Source organism: Anguilla rostrata, chromosome 16 (assembly GCF_018555375.3).
Source record: "Anguilla rostrata isolate EN2019 chromosome 16, ASM1855537v3, whole genome shotgun sequence".
NCBI classification, from domain to species: Eukaryota; Metazoa; Chordata; class Actinopteri; order Anguilliformes; family Anguillidae; genus Anguilla; species Anguilla rostrata.
In genome coordinates, this window is record NC_057948.1 from 11,939,681 (window position 1) to 11,962,518 (window position 22,838).

At 49.3% G+C, this 22,838-nt stretch overlaps 1 protein-coding gene across 6 annotated transcripts in view; it reads left to right on the forward strand.

Moving 5' to 3' along the window:
- mctp2a (multiple C2 domains, transmembrane 2a) overlaps positions 1-22,838 on the forward strand; it is a 71,180-nt gene that overhangs the window by 30,750 nt on the left and 17,592 nt on the right. For 2 of the 6 annotated variants that reach the window (XM_064312666.1, XM_064312671.1), the window contains 8 exons: positions 1,606-1,725; positions 1,935-1,976; positions 4,424-4,533; positions 4,951-5,060; positions 5,578-5,675; positions 7,960-8,039; positions 8,340-8,436; positions 8,508-9,585. In XM_064312666.1, coding sequence (XP_064168736.1) covers positions 1,606-1,725; positions 1,935-1,976; positions 4,424-4,533; positions 4,951-5,060; positions 5,578-5,675; positions 7,960-8,019 — 540 coding nt within the window. In that variant the 3' untranslated portion in view covers positions 8,020-8,039; positions 8,340-8,436; positions 8,508-9,585. Of the gene's footprint in view, positions 1-1,605; positions 1,726-1,934; positions 1,977-4,423; positions 4,534-4,950; positions 5,061-5,577; positions 5,676-7,959; positions 8,040-8,339; positions 8,437-8,507; positions 9,586-22,838 lie in introns of those variants that run through there. The other 4 variants (XM_064312667.1, XM_064312668.1, XM_064312669.1 and 1 more) reach the window with 4 other exon arrangements.

A 22,838-nucleotide genomic window follows, 5' to 3' on the forward strand; every position in this document is an offset into this window, starting at 1 on the left:
GTGCTGAACAGATCCGCGCGTTCACCTGCCGTTGCTGTTTATACTGCATTATGTGGTTTGAGTCATGGCCAACATTCAGTTTTTCATTTCCTTATTTATTCATAAATGTACAACACTGTACAAAGACAACACTGAGCTCTGAATAGCCAGCAACACATCTGTGTTCTCAGTGTGCGGAATTGTTTTTTAGTCATTCTAATTGCCTTTGCAATTGTACAATTGTAAATGTATTGGCTTATTGAATTGAAAAAAATGATGATCCAGAATATCAACTTTACCTTACATCATAGGAACATACCCTGGCTTTAAAGGCCAGCTCCGGAACTAGGTGGGACTTTCAGGCGAATGAAAACTTGGATCATCTCAGTGTAAAACGAGTTTGATTTCTGTACCTTAATAAAAACGTATTAATGCTGCGATTTTAAATTGATGCTGCCCTCGGTTTAGATTAGAGCGGTGTTCAGCTTTTGGTGCGTTCAGTCCAGACCTCAGTTGTTTTCTTCGGAGGACTTCGGTCTCCGTGGCCTCTGACGGTATCGGCGAAAGCTGGCTCGTTAAAGTTTGTCGCAAGCCGGGTTTGAATTTTCTCTTCCAATTAGCGCACAGCTGTGAAATGTGGTGGGAGTCGCGTAGCTACGCGTTAGCGGCGGGCCTGCGCTGAATTATGAAGGATTATTCATCCTGAGTGATTCATCTTACTTTGCCTCGGGGGAGGGGTGGGGATGGGGGGTGGTGGTGGTTGGAGGGGAGGTGGGGGGGTAGGGGGGGGGGGGGGGGTGTTGGCTTTTTCTATCATCGCCATGGTGACGGAAGTACGCCGTCTCGCTGCCATATGCGTCCAGTCGCGGGAAGGACGCGCCCGGAAGGCCTCCCGGCCTGTAAAGATTTGATGTGTGGAGTTAATCGGGAAGGAGGGAGAGCAGAGAGAGAGAGTCTGTCCTTCTCGCTCATCGCGCGTTGCGTTCTGTCAGTCCACAAATGCACACTGCCAACCCTGCCTAATCGGTACAAACGAGAGCTAGAAACGCACCCCTCCCAAAATGTCCCCCGCGCACAGTGTTGATTTTGGAGAGCGACAGCGTCTAAATCACGAACTGTCTGTGAAAGCAGTGTGTTTCAAACAAAAATAAATAAATGAGCAAACACGCACATTCCATTCTTATGGAATGGTACATTTCCTATAACTAAATGTGCTACATCCTCCATTAAATGTAGAGCGTAAGTGAAGAAGAATTTGTTGTCTTGTAATGTGAATTATATGTTTAGTGGAGGGTATTTCAGGAGGCAGGATTACTGAGTTAGCTGGATAACTGCACTGAGTAAAACCCAGAACAGCTCCTTTTACTTCAGTCCATGTTTCAGATTTGAAAGGTTTCTGGGATTTACTCAGTGCAGTTATCCAGCTAACTCAGTAATCCTGCTTCATGAAACAGGGCCCTGTTTAGACTTGGAATGGATGTTTGTGTGTGTGCACAATGTGTGAGTGGCACGTGTGCGGATGTGTGCACGAGCGATGCGTGTGTATGTGCGTGCGTGCGTGCGTGTGTGTGTGTGTGTGTGCGTGTGCGTGAGCGGCTCTCACCTTGCCATTGGCTCTGGTTTCAGATCTTCGTCTTCACAGTGTGGCACTGGGAGTTCTTCATGCTGCCGCTCTTCCTCTTCCTCCTCATCGTTTGGAACTACGTCCAGGTCGCCACCGGGAAGGTCAGCAGCACCCCCGACTTGGTGAGTCACGCAGGGTTCAAACAGCAGGGGGCGATCTTTTCCAATGAGAGGTGAGAGTGGGGCCTTTTGAACTAACAGAAACACTGCTGGCTGTGTTCTTAATTCCCTAGTATTACATCTATACCTAATTAGATAATTATTACCAGCAGTTGGAACACAATCCTGAAATGGATCGGTTGTGCACCCCTTATCTACGTTGTGTGTTACAGGAAGCCATTGACGTAGGAGATGATGAAGAGGAAGAGGAGAAGGTACGTGAACACTTGCACGCGCAAGACTAGAAAAATTCTTCACGGCAGTTTTTTTCTCTTTTTATTTGCATTGGAAATAAAAAAACACAAAAAGATTCAGGAAGCAAAATAACAAATTCCCAGTTGGAAAAAAACAAATCTTTTAGCACCTCACGAAAAAAAGCCAAAAAAACAACACTTCCCTTTCCAGTTCCTCTGTGGTGTCCCTCTGGCTATTGCATATTTTGCCACTTTTTACTCTTCTTGCTTGAAACGGGGAAATAGACCTGAAACCTCATCACTAATGGGCATGTAGCTGTCATCAGGGACCCTTATAAGGAGTTAGAATTTCAGACCAGACGCTCCTAATTAGTCCATTTAGTCCTTGGCTGAACTCAGGTTAACATAACATAAATTGAGTTAAGGGCTGATCATTGGCAGTAATGTTTTGGCAGGCTGGAATTCAAATTCAAATGCAAATTCAAACGCGCTAATGTATCGGGTTAGGCACTTCAGAGCCCGGTTTAGTTTGAAGCTTTTCGCATCGCAAACTGTCTAGATCACAGCCAAATCTTGGTCTTCGCTGCGTCTGAAGTGTTAATTAATTTTTTTTCGCGTTTCCGTGTTAAATTAGAAGCACGTTATTGGTCGATTCCGTGAAGGAAGGAGTTAATGTGGGGGTGCGTTTCTCTTATTGCTTTTATGAGCGAGGAAGGGGGGAATTGTTCGAGAGCCTCCGAGCGGTGACCCTTCCACCAGGGGGCAGCGCACATAATTTATATCCACCGTCGGCTCAATATATTCAGCAGCGATGACTGGGGGCTACCTTCATCTACCTTCAGCTTTAAATAAATGGATCTTCCTCCTTAAGATCCTGCCTGGAGTGGGGAGCCACAGTAATTCATGTGTGAAGTACGCTCTGATATTTGTGCGTGTGCTACATTAGAGATCGCTCTGTGGCGCTCACTGTTATAACGGGCTCTGGAAATGTACTCCTGTCCACCACACAAACTAGCAATAATGGAATTAGTCCTCCTTGGGTGAATTGTATGTCATTTTCCCCTATAAAGATGTTTGTGTGTGTTGTGTTGTGTTGTGTTGTGCTGTTCTGTGGTGTGGTGTGGCATTTGTGTGTGTGTGTGTGTGTGCGTGCGTGTGTATGTGTGTGCATGTGCTTGTGCTCATGTGTGAGTGACAGTTTCAGTCCGTTGTGGTGTGCCACTGTTGGTTGATTCGTAGGTTGTAAGTACTTATTTCAGTTGGAGATTTCTCCTCCAGATGTTAAATTTCAATGTTTAATTGCCTTTTTTAATGTAAATGTATGGCAATTTGGTTTTGATCACGACTTTTAAATTTGATGTCATGAATGCAGATGAAATATGCGCTTCAAATCAAAACAGGAAAACATAAATGAGCTGTTGTCAGAGTTTAGACGAATGGTGAATCTAGAGACTGGAGGGGGTTAATAATCAAAATGCTTTCAGCAGTGCAACTGGTCATGTACTGTAAGTCATGGCAAAGTCATAGCAGTGTGAGGCAAAGCAACCCAGTGCATTCCAAAAAATGAAAATAAAAAATAAAATATGGAGAAGACAATGTTGAGTTTACCATGATGAAGCACAGTTCCTTCTGAGAGAGTGAGAGAGAGAGAAAGACGGGGGTGGTGTTTGCATATTACAAATAGTCAGAATGGTCTCAGCTGTGACCCACGCTACCAATCATGTGCAGAGAGACAGTGTTTAATTCTTGGAGGTGAAACGGGCCCATATTTTAGTGAAACAGGGGTGTGGGAGCTTAGAGGGGCTCCCGGGAGATTCGGGGGGGGTGGGGGGGTGGCTGGGTCCGGGGGAGGGGTACTCCTCTCCAGTGCTCTGTGGGGTGCCAGGCTGTCCCTCCTTCCTCTCGTGGGGGAGTGGGTGAGGGAGGAGCAGGGGAGCGGGTGCAGCAGAATGCGGAGATCACTGGGGTCAGCTAAGAGTACGTCTGAACTAAGAGCAGAGTCGGTCCTGTGCACTGTTTTAAAGACACTGTGCAATCAAAAGCAGTTTTTTTATTGTTTGGTTTTACACAACATAAAAAGTGGCGGGAGGTCACGTTTCCCTGGTGCACTTCCTGTCAGACTCCTGTGCAGTCCTCTCATTGGCTGATTGCTGGCGGCCATTTCAGGGCCGAGTTGAGACTCTCCTTCGCATGTTTTTCTCTGTTTGCGCGTTTTCCATGCTGGCTGCTTCTACTGACAGTGCCTGGGAAAATGGTGACATCTCAGCCCTTCCCATTTCACAGGTGAATCAGAGGGAATGGCTTTGGCCTTGTTTTCAAATGCCCGTTCAGAAAAGCCTGTGATCCTTCAGAGCTCTCCAGCAGATTACTTACTCTTGGAAGCACATTGGAATGGTTGCCTGCTTGCTTTTTAATTAATAATCTGTCCTCTTTAACATTTGCCCTTTTTGTACCGTACCACCCTTTAGGATGGAGAGAAAAGAGGACTGAGGGACAAGATTCACATGATTCAGGAGGTTGTGGTGACCGTTCAGAACCTTCTGGGAGAACTCGCGTGCATTGGGGAAAGAGTCAAAAAGTAAGCGTGTTTTAGGTACTTCCAGTTTTCTATAAACGCCAAGGGCAGTGTGGTCGTACTATACTGGAAATTACTTAAATTCTCATTTCATAAAGTCACGACTCATAGCCATATTAGTGATACATTCTCAGTAATACTGTTAAGTCATTTGTTCTGAAATCATTTTGAGTTATGTCAATCTCACTGAATTGTGATTTGTTCACGAGGCTGGGTGTGTCCTGAACCATTCTTTTTCATATATGTGTTACCACCACCAGAAGTAATGAATTTGTGCAAAAAAAACGGCCGTTTGATTAAACTGAGAGCTGAACGTTAAGTACAGGCACGACAGGCCTCGGCCATAAAATGGTGGCATCTCAAAGTGAAGGTTAGGCGTTGAGCGGTGAGTCATTAACTCGGCTGTTGTCGCCCCCGCAGCACTTTCAACTGGTCTGTGCCGTTTCTGACTATCCTGGCCAGCCTGGTCCTCCTGGTGGTGACGGTGCTGACGTACTTCATCCCCCTGCGCTACATCGTTCTAATATGGGGTGAGTTCCCGCTCTTCGGCTTTCCCTGTGGGGCCTTTGTGAACCTGGTGCCGTTGGTTTGGCCGCTGCCTCTTCCCGTTCTCTCCGTTCTCTCCCGATTCTGGGGTTTGGTAGAGCGGGGGAAATCCTGCTGTCTGGTTTGGGCAGGCTGAAGGAGGAGGATGAGGAGGGGTGAGTTGGCACAAGAGGTGGTTTGAGGTCTCCTGCTTGATTTGAACTAAAATGACTCATTCTTTCTCAGTTTGAGAAATTGTACGGCTGTTATCAACAGTATTTCACTAGGGATTCCTCTAGTGAACCCTTGAACAACCTCAAAACCAGATAATACTCTTACTCAACGATGTGCCTTCAGTTCCTGTAAGTGAAGAGAATGAATACTTTCATTTATGATTATCCCTTGTGATTATAAACAGCAATAGGCATTTTTGTAGATGTATGTGGTGGGTTTGAAGGTTATTTCCATATCGTTTATTTACTCCCATATTTAATTCCTTTTTTCTCTCTCTCTCTCCCGCAGGAATTAACAAATTTACCAAGAAGCTTCGGAAGCCGTACGCCGTGGACAGCAGCGAAGTGCTGGACTTCCTCAAGCGCGTGCCGTCCGACGTTCAGAAGGTAAGGGGTCCCGATTCGCCGCCCGGCGACGAGACGATGAGGCGTCCGACTCCCCGAGACGCCAGCGATCGCACGCCTCCCCGGCGTTTAAAGCGACACGCTTCCTGTCACACTTCCGCGGTGCGTTCTGATTGGATCGCTCCTGTACCGGGAGAGGGCGTCCAGGGACCGGCCCTGTCGCTGGTTATGGGTTCCGTCTCTTCGTGACAAAAGGCGCGTTCTCCACGCCGGGTTCCACACCCCTCGCGCTACCCCCCCCCCCCCGATTAGCCTAGCGTAGGCCACACGCAGCGCGGCCGCACGCAGCAGCGCGCCGGTCTGTCATTCGCAGTCGAGCCGCAGAGCTGCGAGGCTACGCTAGCGCTGCTCAGCGGGCTGCGTGCGTTTCCGTGTGAACGCCCAACCAACCGCCTCTGCCCACCTCGGGTGAGAGAGAGTTTGGGCAGTGTCACAGTCTGGGAAGAGTGCGTCACCCCCACCCCTCAGACTCCCCTGCGTGCCGCCGCCCCCCCCCCCCCACTGGGGCCTGCTGCCAGATTTCGGCGGACGTAGTCTGAGTAACCCCTTATGAAGCGGCGTTTTGGCTGAGCGGTCCAAGCTGGCAGCGCAAGACGGTAAACATTTCTGTATTCATGGGCTCACAAATGCGTGCACTCCACAGAGAAAACACGTCATTAGGGCTGAGGACTATGGGGAAAACAACACGCACACACACACACACGCACACACGCACACAGATGCACACACACACTCACAGACACGCACATACACATGCACACTCACGCACACGCACACGCACACGCACACGCACACGCACACGCACACAGACACACACATACACACGCACACACACACACACACACACATATATACGCACACATACACACTTACACACCTATACACACACACACACACACACAAATCAGGTAGGGCCTGACAGAGGCATATTTATACATATATTAAACGTTTGACGACAGAACGTCTTACGTAAAGGATTTATGAGTAAGAAATGGGTAAATCACCATCATAATGTTGCTGCTAATTAGTAGCCTGCGTACCAAAACAGAAAACCCGCCCAGCACCAGCGCACAAATCACCAGAAATGAGTAAAAAGTTGGACCGGAGTCCTGTCTGGCTGCGGTAATGACTCGGTTGTGTAATTAGAGCGTTTGCGGGATCTACAAAGCGGCCCTCAAAAAAGCTAGCTTCTTACGAGTCGGCGGTCATCCAGCGCTAACTAGCGGCTGTCAGCTCTGAAGGCGGCCGCCGCCGCGCTCAGGTACGGCTGCCAGGTGCGTTTGATTCCTCCTCCTCCTCCTCCTCCTCTCCCTCCGTTTTAATCGGACCGCGATAATTAGCGGGCGACTCCGGAGCTAATTCCGCGCGCGACGAGGAGCACCGCGAGGCGCGGGATGAGAAACGGCGGGAGAAACGGAGAGGGGAAGCTCCTCCGCAGGCTAGCGTAGCGGCGCTAATGCGACTCCGCTCCTTCGCAGGGCTGACCGTCAAATGTTTTAATCATCGTTTTCACTCTTAGACATATAACACGTTACTATTTTCAGGTGTATTTGCATTTGTATGTGCCATAAAAAATTTTCCCTGTTATTTCCTGGATTGATTTATTAGTTACATAAAGATAAATATTATAATTATTTTCCCACTTTAACAGACAGGAAAAAACACGTTGCAGTTTAAAACGTAGGCCGTATGTGGTAAGCTATACTCACTGGACGTACACAGAACAAAGTGAAGCACTTTGTCTAGAGGTGTTCACAGATTCCACATTCCCCACGATTCTCGCCAAAAAATCTATAGACAACACATGAACTCCAGATTGCGTCTAGCTGGGGGAAAGTGTGTGAACTCTTACTGTCCGGGGGTCCGGGGGTCCGGGGGTCCGGGGGTCCGGGGGTCCGGGGGTCCCTTCAGTTCAGAAACAAAGTGCTTGCAGGGTAGAGGTCGGCAGCGGTTCTCATTACTCTGTGCTGCGGTTTCGTCTGAAGGAAGCTGAGCCTTCTGTCGGCGCTCTGTCTTACCAGCTTTCTCACGGGCCGATCCCCTCTGTGGCCGAGGCCTGCTTTTAATGCTGGGATTTCGGAGGGACGGGGTAAAGGGACCCCTGGCTTGTGAAATCCTTCCTCGCTCACATTAATCCCCCCCAGCTCCCCCGTGTTTAGGGGCTGACTCATTACCGGCGGCCCCCCCCCCCTCCGGGCGACCCCCTCCCGGGGGAGTCATTACCTTGTGGCCAGCTCCGTCAGCTCGAGTTACCTTGTTTTCGCAGGTGCAGCACCTGGAGCTGAGAGCCACCAGCAGCCAGACGCCCGCCAGGAAGAAGCGCTGAAGGCCGCCGGCCCGGGGAAGGTTAGAGGCCCCTCCCACCTGAACAGGACCACGCCCCCTTGCCACACATTCACCGCCCACTTTTTCCCATCTACGTACCTGACGTACTGTAGAGGGATGTCTGGTCTGCCTGGCCTGGCCTGGCCTACCTGAGGGGGTGTCCTTAGGGAGGGGGGGGGGGGGGGGGCGAGGAATAGGACGTGTCGACTTAACCCACAAACAGACACCGTAACCACGGGGACCGTAACCACGGGGACCGTAAGCTCAACACTGTTTCGGCAGTGTTGAACCCAGCTCACCTCACCTGTGTGTTCCCTCTAGACTCCACCCGAGGGCGCCAAGGACTGTCGCTGCGCTCACCGCCATTCGCTCTGCAGAGAACGTCAACTGCACTCACCGCCATTCGCTCTGCAGAGGCGTCAGCTGCACTCCGCCATTCACTCTGCAGAGAACGTCAGCTGCACTCACCGCCATTCTCTCTGCAGAGAGCGTCAGCTGCACTCACCGCCATTCTCTCTGCAGAGAGCGTCAGCTGCACTCACCGCCATTCTCTCTGCAGAGAGCGTCAGCTGCACTCACCGCCATTCTCTCTGCAGAGAGCGTCAGCTGCACTCACCGCCATTCTCTCTGCAGAGAGCGTCAGCTGCACTCACCGCCATTCGCTCTGCAGAGAACGTCAACTGCACTCACCGCCATTCACTCTGCAGAGAACGTCAGCTGCACTCACCGCCATTCGCTCTGCAGAGAGCGTCAACCCCGCTGTAATGCGTACAAACACTGAGGCTTCCCGGCTATCTGCGTTTAGCACTGCATCAGCGCTGCCAACCGGAAACACTTCTCACTTTACAATGTGGCTGGTGTTTAACTTCATTTACAGCGCTCCTGGTGGGGTGTTTACATTCTCACAGCTCCTGCTGTTATTGCTGCATTGACATTCCAGCACATTTTGGCGTAATAAAAATCTCAAGGAAACTCTTCCCAACGACTGGAAAACGTGGTAATTGTTTTAAACGTGTAATTGAAAGATTGATTCGTCCGAAATGTTGAGGGCACAGTCAACTAAAGCTTGTTTAAAAAAATTGCTCACCCCAAAAATACTCTAAAGCATCTGAATATACTTTATATAAAAATATTTGCATCTAACATTAAAAGCCGTACTATTTAATTGGGGGTAAGAGGGTGGGATTAATAACCATACTCCTTTTAAAAATATTCTCCTTTTTAAACCGTATCAATAATGCTGGTGCTGACCATGAACAAGGAACTGTATTCTGTATTGTATGCAGTAATGCACTGTTTTCCTATTAGTTAAAATGCCACAGAATATTGCTGAGGGTTCTGTGGCAAATGTGAGGGATTTATTTACCATGTAATTATAATTTTATATAAGACATATTCAATAACACGGGTGCTTTTCATCACCATTTTACAGCACCTATTGATATTAAATTGAATGCTAAATATGGTTTTATGGATGAACATGTTGATGGTTTTATGTTTATATTCTCTGATGTGTCCGAATGTACGGATTTGCTGTAAATACCTTTATAAAGAAATAGGAAACGGGTCTGTGCATCTCTTTGCAGTTTGTTTTTGAGGATAAATCTGTTCAAATGGTAAAAGAAAGTGCTGTCCTTTCTCTCTCTCTCTCTCTCTCTCTCTCACTGTCCTTTCTCTCTCACTCTCTCTCTCTCCCTCTCTGCCTCCCTCCACACTCTGTCCAGGCAGAGTGAAAGAAGAAAGGGAAACAGGTCTGTGTATTATGTTCTCTCCTGCTGCAGCCCATCCTATGTTTGTTATTGAAGATAAATCCGTTCGGCTGGCGAATTACAGCGCCTCTCTCTCTCTCTCTTTGTCCGCGCTCTAAGCGCGTCTGATCGCGCCTCGTGTGATGGAGGCCCTGGCAGGGATTCGGGGGGGGGGGGGGGTCTCGGGGTCCTCGAATGAAATGAAATGAAAGAGGCGAGCGGTTGTTCGCGGTGGTGGCGGCGGCGGCGATGGCGGCGGCGTTCGCGGCGCACATGAAAGCCGCGTTTGCGCGGATCACTGGATGACCTGGGCTTTGTTGTCCTTCTCACGATGAGAGGGGGCTCCAGATGAGAGCTGGGCCGTGTGGGGGGGGGGGGGGGCTGGTAGGGGGGGTCGCTCCGCTCGGCGCTTCGCGTCCCCATTAGCCTCACCTGCCCGTGATGGCCCTGGCGCTGCTCCGCTCCCGCACACAGCGCGCTCACCTCGCTATGGCAACAGAGCGCTGAAACTGGGACGTCCCTCTCCATCACCATCCAGTCGTGCCGTGACCATGGGCGGTGCGGTGTCTCTGCTGCGTATCGCGCTTTATGGTGCGGTCTATTAGGCCGATTACAGCAATCACTCACGTTCACCTACAGTTTTAATTCCATATTCCCAAACTTGGGAATAAACGGATTTATAATGCAAATATAGCTGTACCAAGTGTAGCTCTACCAAGAAAAGAGGTGGAGATATGCTTGGAAAAATATACATCTCAAGAGGGCAGTGTTCATCTAGTCCGCACAATTATTTTAATCCCTCTTCAGCCTTCAGTAACACATAAATAATATCTTTCTGATGACTTCCTGTGAAACGGAGCATATATTTTTGTGTAGAGTAGTTGTTTAGAAAAGGCCGTAAGTAAATGGAGCACAATGTGGCTGTTTGGCTAGAATGAAAGTTTTGTAGAACAGCCAGCAAAGTTACTGCAATCGGCTACGCTTTCTATGAATGGTCCTTCATAAGGGTTAATAACTCAGTCGTAAGCACTACATAGTGCCTTTATAAGCACCACAGATTTTCATAAATGTTTGTAGCAATAACCACAAATACAGGTACACGGTGTGTGTCACTTGGTATGTCAATGTAATGTCACTGTCTGCAGGAGTGGGGACATGACATGCCATATGCCTATTTGCAGTTATTGATATAAGCATTTATGTTTTTGCAGTGCTTCTGAAAGTGCTTTATACTGCTTATAAAGGTATTTATATAGTTACCATTCATAGAAAGTGTTGCCAATTAAAACTAAATAAGTCTATTGTTACGTTTTTGGCTGATACACCTCACCTTTACAAATCGAGAAAAGCACACTAATATAAAATATAAAGAAATAATTTCACCCAAACTAGTGATTATGACTTTACCAAAGCAACACTGACAGTGAATCACCTTTCCCTGCCAAACTCCTGCATTCAAAATTCAGTTTCTTTGATCTCAGTGGTACTGTTTACTTAACGGGAAATCTGTCGCGTCAGCGCACCTATAATAACGAGCCTTAAACTCAATGCTGTGAGTAAAGGAACACATATTAAAAGCATATTAACAGTGGAGTTGAGTATAGTCAATATTAAAAGGTTCCAGGATTTTCACACAGTTCGATAAATACATGAACTTAGTATGAAGGAAAAAAAAATTAAAACACTTAAACTATAAGACTATAATTACACACATCCAAGATTTGCTTTTTGCAATGCCCGCTGAAAATGTGCCCAGAAAGAGACCCAGGGCTTTAATATTCCATTTCCAAGAAAACACAGAAATGTATTTTGAAAAAAGTAAAACTAAAAAAAAAAAGAAAAAAGTTAAGTTTACTGCATTTTTGTTGCGTCCTGTTACATAATGACTATAAGAGAAGCTTTTGTAAAAATAGACGTGGACTGGCTGAGCTATGTCTGTCTGACACTGACTCTGCAGACACAGAACCCAGGGGGCTCTGAGAAGGGGCTGGATGTGTGTGTGTGTGTGTGTGTGTGTGTGTGTGTCTGTTTGGGGAAGGAGGGAGGGTGGGTGGCGGTTGTTTCATCTGATCCAAGCATTGAACGTCCCAGCTTTCCCGCTACCGACCGCCACACCCCCCCTCCCCCCTTCCACCACCCACCCACCCCCTCCCGTCCTCCATCTCAACAGCACAGCTACAGGCCAATGAAACGGCATCAGCTGAGGCTGTATGAAAGTTTGATTGGCTCCCAGGGACCCGCCGGAGCCCCAGGCTATCTCTCTGACAGGCTGATAGAGACATCACCGGGTTCTCCCAGGAATTGCCACCGGGGGTCCGTTTCAAAGTGAGGGGGAGTCGACGTGACCCCGCTCCCCCCCGCCCCACCCCCCCCCCGCTCCCCCGCTCACCCCGGCATCTGAGGAGACGGATCCCACACATAAGCTCGACCCTCAGCGCTTTCTCTGCTTCCATCAGGAGGGAGGGAGGGAGGGATGGAGGGAGGGAAGCGGAGGAGGGGGGGGGGTGCGGGGAGAGGGCCAGCCCTCGCCGATACCGCCGAGAGAAGCGCGGAGCTGCAGCCGGGGAGAGGTGAAAGCAATTAAACGGGCGCTCTTCGGGAGGATGTTAATCAGACAGTCCTTCCCAGACACCAAACTCCCTCTGCCAGGATCACGGACCTCCGCGTCTAATTATTTCATTTCCTGTAAGAGCGGGCAGCGTTCTACCCGCATGATAATCTCGGCCGTGATTAATATTTCATACCTGCGAGCCTCGCGCTCCGAGCCGGGGGTTCTGGTTGGAATTCTCCGCGTGTGACTTCCAGGGCAGGGCCGCCACAGCGGATGAGTCACAGCAGGCGCCGGGCGAACACAAACTGAAAACTCTGAAAGTTCAGCGCAGTGCAAACACTTCTTCTCTGCGCGGGGGAAAAAAACACCGGTGAAATAAACGCGCTCACTTAAAATCCGCACGAATGCAGCCGCTGGAGAGAGAGAGCGAGAGAGAGAGATGGGTCTTTCCAAATGGAGAGAACACCGTTCGCTTACGTGCTTCTCTGCAGTTAGATAGCTAGTCCTGGGGGAGAGGCTGGTTTGTAATCATCTTGCTTGTACCCATCCTTAACTCACCACAGAGTTAGATTCTGGAACATTCCAGCTTTAGTCGTTACATCAAACAAACCTTTTTTGGTTTGTTGCACTTTTGGTGTCTGAGGGAATCCTTGATTTTAGAGAGGTCACTGTGAGTATGTGTTTCTCAGCACATCCCAGATGCAATATCTGCTGCTGTGAATTTTACACACACACACACACCTCACTCACATACATAATCACACACACACATACTCACGCCTCACACACACACACACGCACACGACCCACACACACACACTCACGCCTCACACACAGACACACACGCCTCACACACACATACTCGGACGCCTGACAGACACAGACACACACGCATATAGACGCACATGACCCACACACACACACGCCTCACACACACATACTCGGATGCCTGATACACACAGACACACACGCCTCACACACACATACTCGGACGCCTGACAGACACAGACACACATGCACATAGACGCACATGACCCACACACACACACACACAATCACGCATCACGCACACTCACACACACACAAATGCGACAGTGTCAGCGGTCAGGGGGCCGCTGCGTTAAGACCAGACCTGCAACACTCATTTCTGTCTCCTCCGTTCTCTGTGTTCAAGGGGGAAAGGGTGTAATCACGCTGAGGCCATTGTGTTCGCCCGACGGGAGGGGGGGACAGGCTATCCCACAATGCAGCGCGCGTCCCTCTGCGGCGCACCTCCCGACCGCGAGGCAGGCAGCGGAGCGGCGGGGTCTGTTTTCTCCTCTCTCCCGCTGCTGTTGTGCCGCGCGCCGCGCAGCGTGGCGGTGATGTCTTCATCCGCCTGTCAGGAGGAGGAGAAGAAGAAAAAAAAGAAAAGAAAAACCGCCCGCAGCCGAGGCAGGTCCCCCGGGCCGCTTGGACGCCTCGTTTCCATGGCACCCCTTCAGGCGGCGCCGGGGGCGGGCCGATCCCCGAGACCCCCGCAGCCTGTTTTTGGGCAGCCTGTCTCTGATGCGAGGCGTCAGACCGCCCCCGCCGCCGGGTTCTGGGGGGGGGGGGAACCCGGGTCTCTTCTCGTGGCACGCGGGCACGCGGCCTTTCGGGGGCGGGGCTGCCTCTGAACCTCTGGCGCCTCGTCATCGCTCGCCTGTGATGTGGCGGTGTTCAGTAGTGACTCCAGCAGGGTTTCCTCACCTTGGTGGTAACCGCGTGCTCCACGGAAACGGCTGATCGGTGACTCCAGTTTTGCGGCCTGTGCTCTTGTTCTTTGGCCTGATTGTGCAGCTGAATGTAAAACTGCCAGCTTCTCAGGCCTAAGACAAACAGTGACACTGGTCATGAAATCAGTCACACTGTTTCTGACTTTTCCTGTCACATGGTTTCTGACTTTTCCTGCTATACTGTTATGGACATTTCCTGCTATACTGTCGCTGTCTTCCTGCCACCCAGTTACTGAGCTTTGCACAATTACTGGCTTTTACGCTATTCGGTTACAGGCTGCTCCTGCTGTAGATGTTGCTGGTACATTGCCAGTGATAAGTTCACACAGTAGGATAAGTAGGACTACTGAAGAGATGACAAGTGAAACAGTCAGTCACCAGATGGGTTTGCTTTGACAGTAGTTGTCAAGTCCGCTGCTGCTTGTCAGACAAATAGGATCATGTCTCTCGAGGAAGTTAAGAGAAATAATAAACAGTCTGGCCTTTACAGTGGCATTAGCCTTCTTCCATGAGGAGAGCAATAGTGAATGAAGTGAGGAGGATGGAGATTCGGAACACTACATAAAAAAATTCATAAAACGAAAATAATTATGCCCATTAGCAGTTCTAAACTCACTTTTAAAATGTTACACGAATGTGTTGAGGAGAAACAGTTGGTTTACAAATCGCTTATACTGCACGGGACTTGCTGGGATAGTAATACTTTCTAATATATCTGGAGTAGAGTGGAGCCTTCAAGGGCTTAAATTAAATCATTGGCCTTTTTAAGTATCCCTCTGAGGGACTGATCACATGAATAAATCCCACTGATTCTGCCTTAATGTTATGCAGGCTGCATTAAAATCTGCCCAACAGCTGGGGTCACCAGCACAGTCTGAGGGGGGGCAGCCCCGGCGCAGGTTTGGGGTGCAATGCGTGACGTATCGGCGCTCTGTGATTGGTCTGGTGTACGCAGGGGGGCTGGGGGGTTTTCCTGAGGGCTGGTGTGGGGCGGGGCGGTGCGGGGGTGGAGCGGGGGCTGGTGGTGGGGGTGCGGTCACTGGGGAGAGGAGGTGAACCTGGGAGAGTAGACAGAGGGCAGACAGGATCCTCTGCCCCTTTGAACAGGGTCATAGCATATCGCTACCCTGAGACAGAGTCAGATACTGTGTGTGTGTGTGTGTGTGTGTGAGCGCACGTTTTCCGTTGACTCAGTCAGTTGATCAGTGGAAAATGGACCCCTGACAAAACGGCTGAACGTTCCATCGAGGATGCAGACAACTGTAACTGTGTCACGTGACCTTGGCAAGCCAATTGAGTTGGGACTGACTAGCCACAGCATGCTAGCTCCCAGGGGGAAAAAAGCATATCTGTGATTTCATCAAAGCGGTAGACAATGACCTTTCCTTGAAGCTAACACGAGTGAGCTTAGCTGAACAGTGAAATTAAAGTAAACGTCCAGGATGTTAAATTCTTCGCACATCACATACAAACAGGAGGGTGCTTGCTGCTTATATTTATTTTATGTGATGTTATATAGGCGAGTATTTCAGCAGTCGTGCTTATATTGTAGGCATCCATCCATGCTGTTCTTTCTGACCTTTACGTGTTCTTTAGCTAGTGTGAAGAAGCCAGTGTTGAAGAAACATAACCGAACCCGTGGAAGGCGTCTACTGTCTATCTACAGGCACGTAGTCATTTACATCTAATATGAGAGCTGAATATTTCAACTTGAAAGAGTATAAATATGAATGAGTCCTTTTAAGACTGAAGGAGACATTTGAGCAGTCATCCAGCCCATCTCCCGCTCTGCCTGCTGTGATTCAGGGGAACAGAACCGGCCCTGAACCGCTGACACGGAACCTCGCTGGCCCTTTTAATTTACAAAGCGGCGCGTTCAGGAGCGAGACGGGCAGGAGCCAGGACGCCTCGCCGGGTCCCGCGCGCTCATTCCCCACCTCCTTTTGTTTACCGGTGATGTGACGCGACGTGACTCGCGGCCTCTGGGGAGCCGGGGGGCCCGGGATCGACTCCGGCGAATCCGCCGAAGCGCTGCCCGCCCCGTCCGTGGGGAGTGGCCCGCTTTAAAGACGAGCGCGGATCCGCGCCCCGCCCCGCCCCCTCCGAATCTCCGCAGCGCTGACACCGGCGTGACCGCGAAAGCTTTCAATATTAATAGCCTTTCATCAAGGACTCAATTAGCGCACCTCTGTCTGACACCTACTTCAGCTATCTGGATTTTTAAAAAAACGGAGAGCGCTCCGAACGAGGCGGCGCGGAGAATTATCGAGCGAAAAAAAGGAGGCGAGTCGTGCGGAAATAACGAACGCGCAAAGTGACTGGAGGACGGACGCTGGAGGAGGCTGGAGGACGGACCCTAAAGGAGGCTGGAGGACGGACGCTAAAGGAGGCTGGAGGACGGACGCTGAAGGAGGCTGGAGGACGGACCCTAAAGGAGGCTGGAGGACGGACGCTGAAGGAGGCTGGAGGACGGACGCTGAAGGAGGCTGGAGGACGGACGCTGAAGGAGGCTGGAGGACGGACGCTGAAGGAGGCTGGAGGACGGACGCTGAAGGAGGCTGGAGGACGGACGCTGAAGGAGGCTGGAGGACGGACCCTAAAGGAGGCTGGAGGACGGACGCTGAAGGAGGCTGGAGGACGGACGCTGAAGGAGGCTGGAGGACGGACGCTGAAGGAGGCTGGAGGACGGACGCTGAAGGAGGCGGAGGACGGACACTGAAGGAGGCTGGAGGACGGACCCTAAGGGCTGGAGGACGGACGCTGAGGAGGCTGAGGACGGACCCTAAAGGAGGCTGGAGGACGGACGTTGAAGGAGGCTGGAGGACGGACGCTGAGGAGGCTGGAGGACGGACGCTGAAGGAGGCTGGAGACGGACCCTAAAGGAGGCTGGAGGACGGACCTGAAGGAGGCTGGAGACGGACGCTGAAGGAGGCCTGGAGGACGGACCTAAAGGAGGCTGGAGGACGGACCCTAAGTAGGCTGGAGGACGGACCCTAAGGAGGCTGGAGGACGGACGCTGAAGGAGGCTGGAGGACGGACGCTGAAGGAGGCTGAGGACGGACGCTGAAGGAGGCTGGAGGACGGACCCTAAAGGAGGCTGGAGGACGGACGCTGAAGGAGGCTGGAGGACGGACGCTGAAGGAGGCTGGAGGACGGACGCTGAAGGAGGCTGGAGGACGGACGCTGAAGGAGGCCGCGCGTGGATCTGCGCTGGATTAGCGTGGAGACGAGCTTCAGGCCAAGGACCCATTTAACCTCCGTGACTCTGGGCTTAAGGAGACGCTCTCAACCACGTAAAACTGAATACATAAACAGGCAGATCTTGAATATGCTCATGCCTTATTTTGATACTTTTTTTTGGTACCTTTGTCTTCTCTTCTTCCCTATTTCTGTCTTTCTTTCTCTCCTGAATCCCTCCGTACACCTCTGCTCTCGCTCTCCCTGTCTCCTTCAGTTTTACCCCCCCCCAACCCCCCCCCCCCTTCAGCTGAGCCTGTCAGCGCAAGAGCAGAGGTCCGTTAACAAACCACGCTAATTACCAACTTCTGAAACATCCTCAAGCTCTTAGGCAAATTTCCTCTTTAATTTCCGATTAAAAAAACTTGTATTAAAAAAAAGGAACTAATTACACGCAGGGAGGCCCTGCGGACTGCCTGGCGCGTCCCTTTATAGAAACGCGCCTCTCTGTGATCCAGATTTAAACGGCGCCGCGGCCGACGGGAACTGGTCCCAATTACCACCTGGGGCTCCGCCCACTCACCTTTGACCTGGGAAGCGGGGGCAGGCTCGTCATGACCTGGCGGTGACCCGGTGACCCCGAGGCATCAGTCATAACCTGTGCACAGCTGCCTCGGTCAAAAACGAGAATGCTAATCACTCATCCAGTTGTACCGGACGCCACATTCCAAACAGTTATTATGATAGATGATTGGTCTAGCTGTAATGTATGGACTTCTTTATTTAGCAGCATGATCATTTTTTTTCTATTGTTCTTCTATATTCTTTCTTCTATATGTTCGTTCTTCCATATTTGTTGTTCTTTGGTGAGATTTTTAGGCGCAGTACAGATTCTCTGCATATGCGGTAAATGTTTGGAATGGATAGGACAAAATATCACCAGCAAAACCACAGTTAGGGTCTGTGCTTCCTTGCTTGTACATTCACTTGGGTCGTCCCACATTCAGAGCAGGTTCAGATTTCTGTTTTGTTGAGTTACTCACACACACACACACACACACACACACACATCCACAGTTATTAACCTACACTCACACATGCACTCCATCAAGAGTTACTGACCCACGCACACACACGCACACACACACACACACACACACACTCACAGTCAGTCAGAGTGAGTCACTCTGCTTTTATTTGACCCCCTCAGCCCTGTGCCCCCTGGTGTGCTGATGTATGATGTATGAAAACAGGAGGCGTTGGTGTTGTGAGACACGGTTACCATCCAGGGGAGGTCAGGAGCGGCCCGCGTCGCCACGCCGACGGGGACGCCTCCCATCCCCGCGCCCGGCTCCGGGTTCGCCCCCCGCCCGCCCACCCTCATTTTCTAATAGAGATGTGCGGCGATTAAAGTGAAATTTAGCGGCTTTGCCCCTCCCCCGGCACCGCTGTGCTTTTAACCGGCTTTCCAGCGCTCACGCTGAGCCTTTCTCCTCCCGCCTGGCCTCCCCTGGGCGGAAAATCGAGTGCTGGGAAACACAGAGGAGCCATTTTGGCTCTGCTTTGTGCTCCGCCGGCCTGCTCGCCTGTCCGATCGGCGGCACACGGGCCGCTCTCGGAGCAGCGCGCTAAGTGGCCTCTACACGGCGACGGCCTCCCTCCCGTCAAACGCGTCCTGCGTAGGCGGCGTCGAGGAGCGCGCGACGAAGTGGGACCGTCTGCACGCGAAACTTTATTTTTTACATAAAATTTCCATCTAACATACTGTGTGTTCTGAAAAAAGTGGCGTTCTTTAAGTCAGACAAAAAAAAAAACCAACAACAACAACCAAAAAACAGCAGCAATTAATTTTGAAGAAAAAAAAGAAAAAAAAACCCTGAATGCGCGCGGATCTATAAGCAAAAGCGGCGAGAGACCAATTAGCAACTATCTGGCTGTTTTTGTTTCTTTTTTTCCTCTTCCTTCTTCTTCTTTTATTCCCATCCCTGCGAGTCGGCGTGAGAAAGACTGAGAGAGACGCAGGGAGAAAAGAAGGGAGGGAGAGAGAAAAACAAAGCGATGGGCTGCCACCGTCCTGCCCTCCCCCCTCCCCCCCGCTCCTCCGGCTGCTCTAATTGCCACCTCTCTGTTCCTGCATCAGTATGCGCCGCGCCGGTCCTAGCCTCGGGGCCGCTGCATAGCTAACGCCGCGTACGCGCGCTCCCTAACCCCGCCGGATCATTCGGGATTCAGCCGCCCGCTCGGGGAAAAGCAATAACAAACACGCGAATAAAAGAGAGGAATGAGCGCAGCCTCCGCCTGTCCCCCCCTCCCTCCCTCCATCCCTCCCTCACCCCCTCCCTCCCTCCTTCTGCTGATTTATCGATTTGCTCATTCCTTAGTTTTATTGTTGTTTGTGAATAGTTTTCATTAAGCCGCCTCCCGCCCTGCCTCCCTCCTCCTTCTTCGCCCGTTTCTCCTTCGGTTTCCGGATTCCGTTAGTGTGCGATCGGTCGGTCGGCACGAACGCGGACGCTGGCGGGGCGTGGTCGTTTCTGGAGTGGAGATGGCTTGGGGGAAATGATGGTGACCATTGTACCATACCATTGTAACATAGTGAATGATAGTGTTATCGATTCATAGGAAGCAGGGAAACAATTTTCACATTTACTAAGACAAATTTGCTGCAAGACAGATAACATATTTGTGTGTGTACATAAATGTGTACACACATACGTAGAGAGAGAATAGTAGAGAGTAATCATAGAGAGAATAACCAAATGAACACTTTCGTATTGATTTTCTTTTTTTCTTCAAAAAAGCCTAAAATCAATTGCAAGTAGCCATTAGATGCACGTTAGACGCTGACCTCTCTCTAGGGGGAGGTGCCCACACAACACAGTTCACATAATAGCCCTGCCAATCATACTGTAAAATACATAACTGAGCACAAAGCAGTGTTTTTGGCTGAGACCTTTCAGGCAGATTCACTGAGCTGCGGGGAGCAGACAATATTACTGCACAGCAGCTGAGTATCACAAACGTCCTTTTATTTAAATACAATTACTGTGGGCAAAAAAGGGCAAGAATCGCAGAAACATCTGCAGTTGGTAATTTTTTTACAAATGAGCCAGATGAACTAAAAGCCATTCTAGACAATATGACTAATCCCTTGGGCACATGTAAAAGTATAACTCAATACATTAAGAGTTCCCATGAAATGTTTTTCTTCTAATCACCATGTTTTGTTTCCTGCAATATTCATATTCCTTATTCCTATTCTTCTTCTTTTTCTTATTCTTCTAGTTCTTCTTCTTATAGTTCTTCTTGTTCTTCTTCTCAGTAAAGTTACTTGAAGAGAAAGTATATTTACAGAATCCAGACTTTAGAAATGGCAAATTCTGATAAGGTTCACAGTGTGCTAGGTACGTGCACTGTCGAAGTGGCATTAATGCTTCTTTGATACGTTCCTGTGTCCTGCCCCGTGCTCCGCCTGGGTAATTGATTAGCTCATCGCTTAAAGCAGCAGTGAATCAGTTCTCAGGTACATCTATCTCAGCACCTCCAGCTGGAGGAGAGAGGTCCCTGGGAGCCGCAGGGGAACTTTGAGGTGGAGGTAAAAAATGTTTAAAAGGCTGAGGCATGGTGTGTCTCGCTGTCCGCCGTGGGAAGAGCCAGGAAAAGACTGTTCCGCTGAAGGGCAGTTGTGGCATTAAAGGGGAGAAAACCCCAATATCCCACTTGGACCTCTGTTGCTTTGGGGCACAGATGGGAGTGAAAGAAGTTCACCACTTTTCCTTTTATGTTTTCTTTCTTAAATTCTTGTGCTTTTTTCCCCTAAAATGAAAATATCGGGACATTTCTTTGAAGGTAAGCTCAGGACAATAGTGCATTTCGGTTTAATTGAATGTACGCCTTAGTAAATTAGCGAGTCACTACTCTGCCAACAAAACTTTCAAAATAAGTGACACACTGTTTTAGAATTAAGAAACAAAAGCAAATGTCCCAATGCCATGTAACATATGTAAGAAGGAAGTGTTTGAGGTAGGCCGAGCAGAACATTCTGAGAAGATGACTGTGAGGTTTTGAAGATAATCTTTCAAGGTGCTCCGATGGAGCAAGTGGTGTTTTCGGCACCTGTCATTCAAAGCTCCACTATACTTAGCCTGACTGGGCGGCTTTTCCATTGACACGCTAACCTCCCGTTAGTCTGCTTAGCTCAGATCCTCAAACATGCTTTCATGCTCGGGGTAGTTCTTCCTTCTTAACCGGGCCCAGGTGTGACTTTTCCCGAATTCATCAACCCCTTCGTTTTCCTTCCCCTTCTCTCCCCACTTGCTCTTTGGCCCGCAGTCTTGAAGGCCGTCTGCCTCGGTCTGAAATGAAAGCCCGAGCCTTTGGTTCATTACTGTTCCACAGTTTCACAGCGATGCCTTCGGGCCCAGTGTGAAAGCCCATGCAGAAACTGCTGCCATCTTCCAGGGCAACAATCCCACATTTTCTCTCAGCATCTTTCAGTGTTTTGTCTCATCCCTTAAAGAATGACTCATTCATATAAAATCTCACTGCACCTCATGTTGGTTATATTAAGACCAAGAAGATCCAAACCCTTCTTTAATGAGGGTCACCTTCTTAACTCTGTAATGTTCAGAACTTTGACATTGAAGTCTGGCTTAATTTGATTCTTGTATTGGAATTCTCGTATTACTTTATTCAAGTCCTATTTTTAAAACATCTTAGTTTTAAGTTAACAGCCAATCATCAAACAGGCTGTAAGTGGGATCTCATTAAAACTTTCCTTTTTATCTCTTATGTCAGCTCTCCAGTTTATACACATCTAGTTTACACATCTCCTTTTAAGTAGGCGTGATGATGATGTAAAAGTACACAAGCAGCAGTAGAATAACCTGTCTGTGGTTGACAACTTTTTGTTAAAAAAGCGTACTGTCTAAGAGAATATGATGATTACAGAGAAACTGAAAGCCCTCGACCAGGAAAAGCACAGTGCAAGGACACATGAACTGGCAGAAGGTGATACAGTGCTGTGAAAAATTTGCCCCTGTTACAAGGATGGTTGGTTGGCAGATTTCACAATGCACTTTGGAGATGAGACTCAAACTTGTACAACCGAAGTGTATATATATATATATATATACACACACACACACACAACAAAAGAATCAGCACATCGATTTTACTCATTTAATTACACCCACCTACTGAGAGCAAATGGCAAATGACCTGTTTATATACAGTACACATTATCCGAACGATACCATTTCCATACAATATTCAGTTATCTCTGAAGAAATTACAGTATATATTTTTACACATAGAAATCATTATACATATATTATCAGTTGCTACTTTATATCTAATTATCACATATCTAATTGGATTTGAGAAAATATTACGAATACACTTTACGGTCTCCCCCCGTCTAAAATAGCCAGTTCTTCTTGTTCTTGACGTCATTCCTGTTTGAAAATGGAACAAACGGAACTACGGTTAGTCGCAACTCCTAACATTGCGTTTATTGAACATGGTATGGAAAAATAAATCTATTTAATGTTTAAGCTATTTGCAGTACATTATAATGGGGAACAGA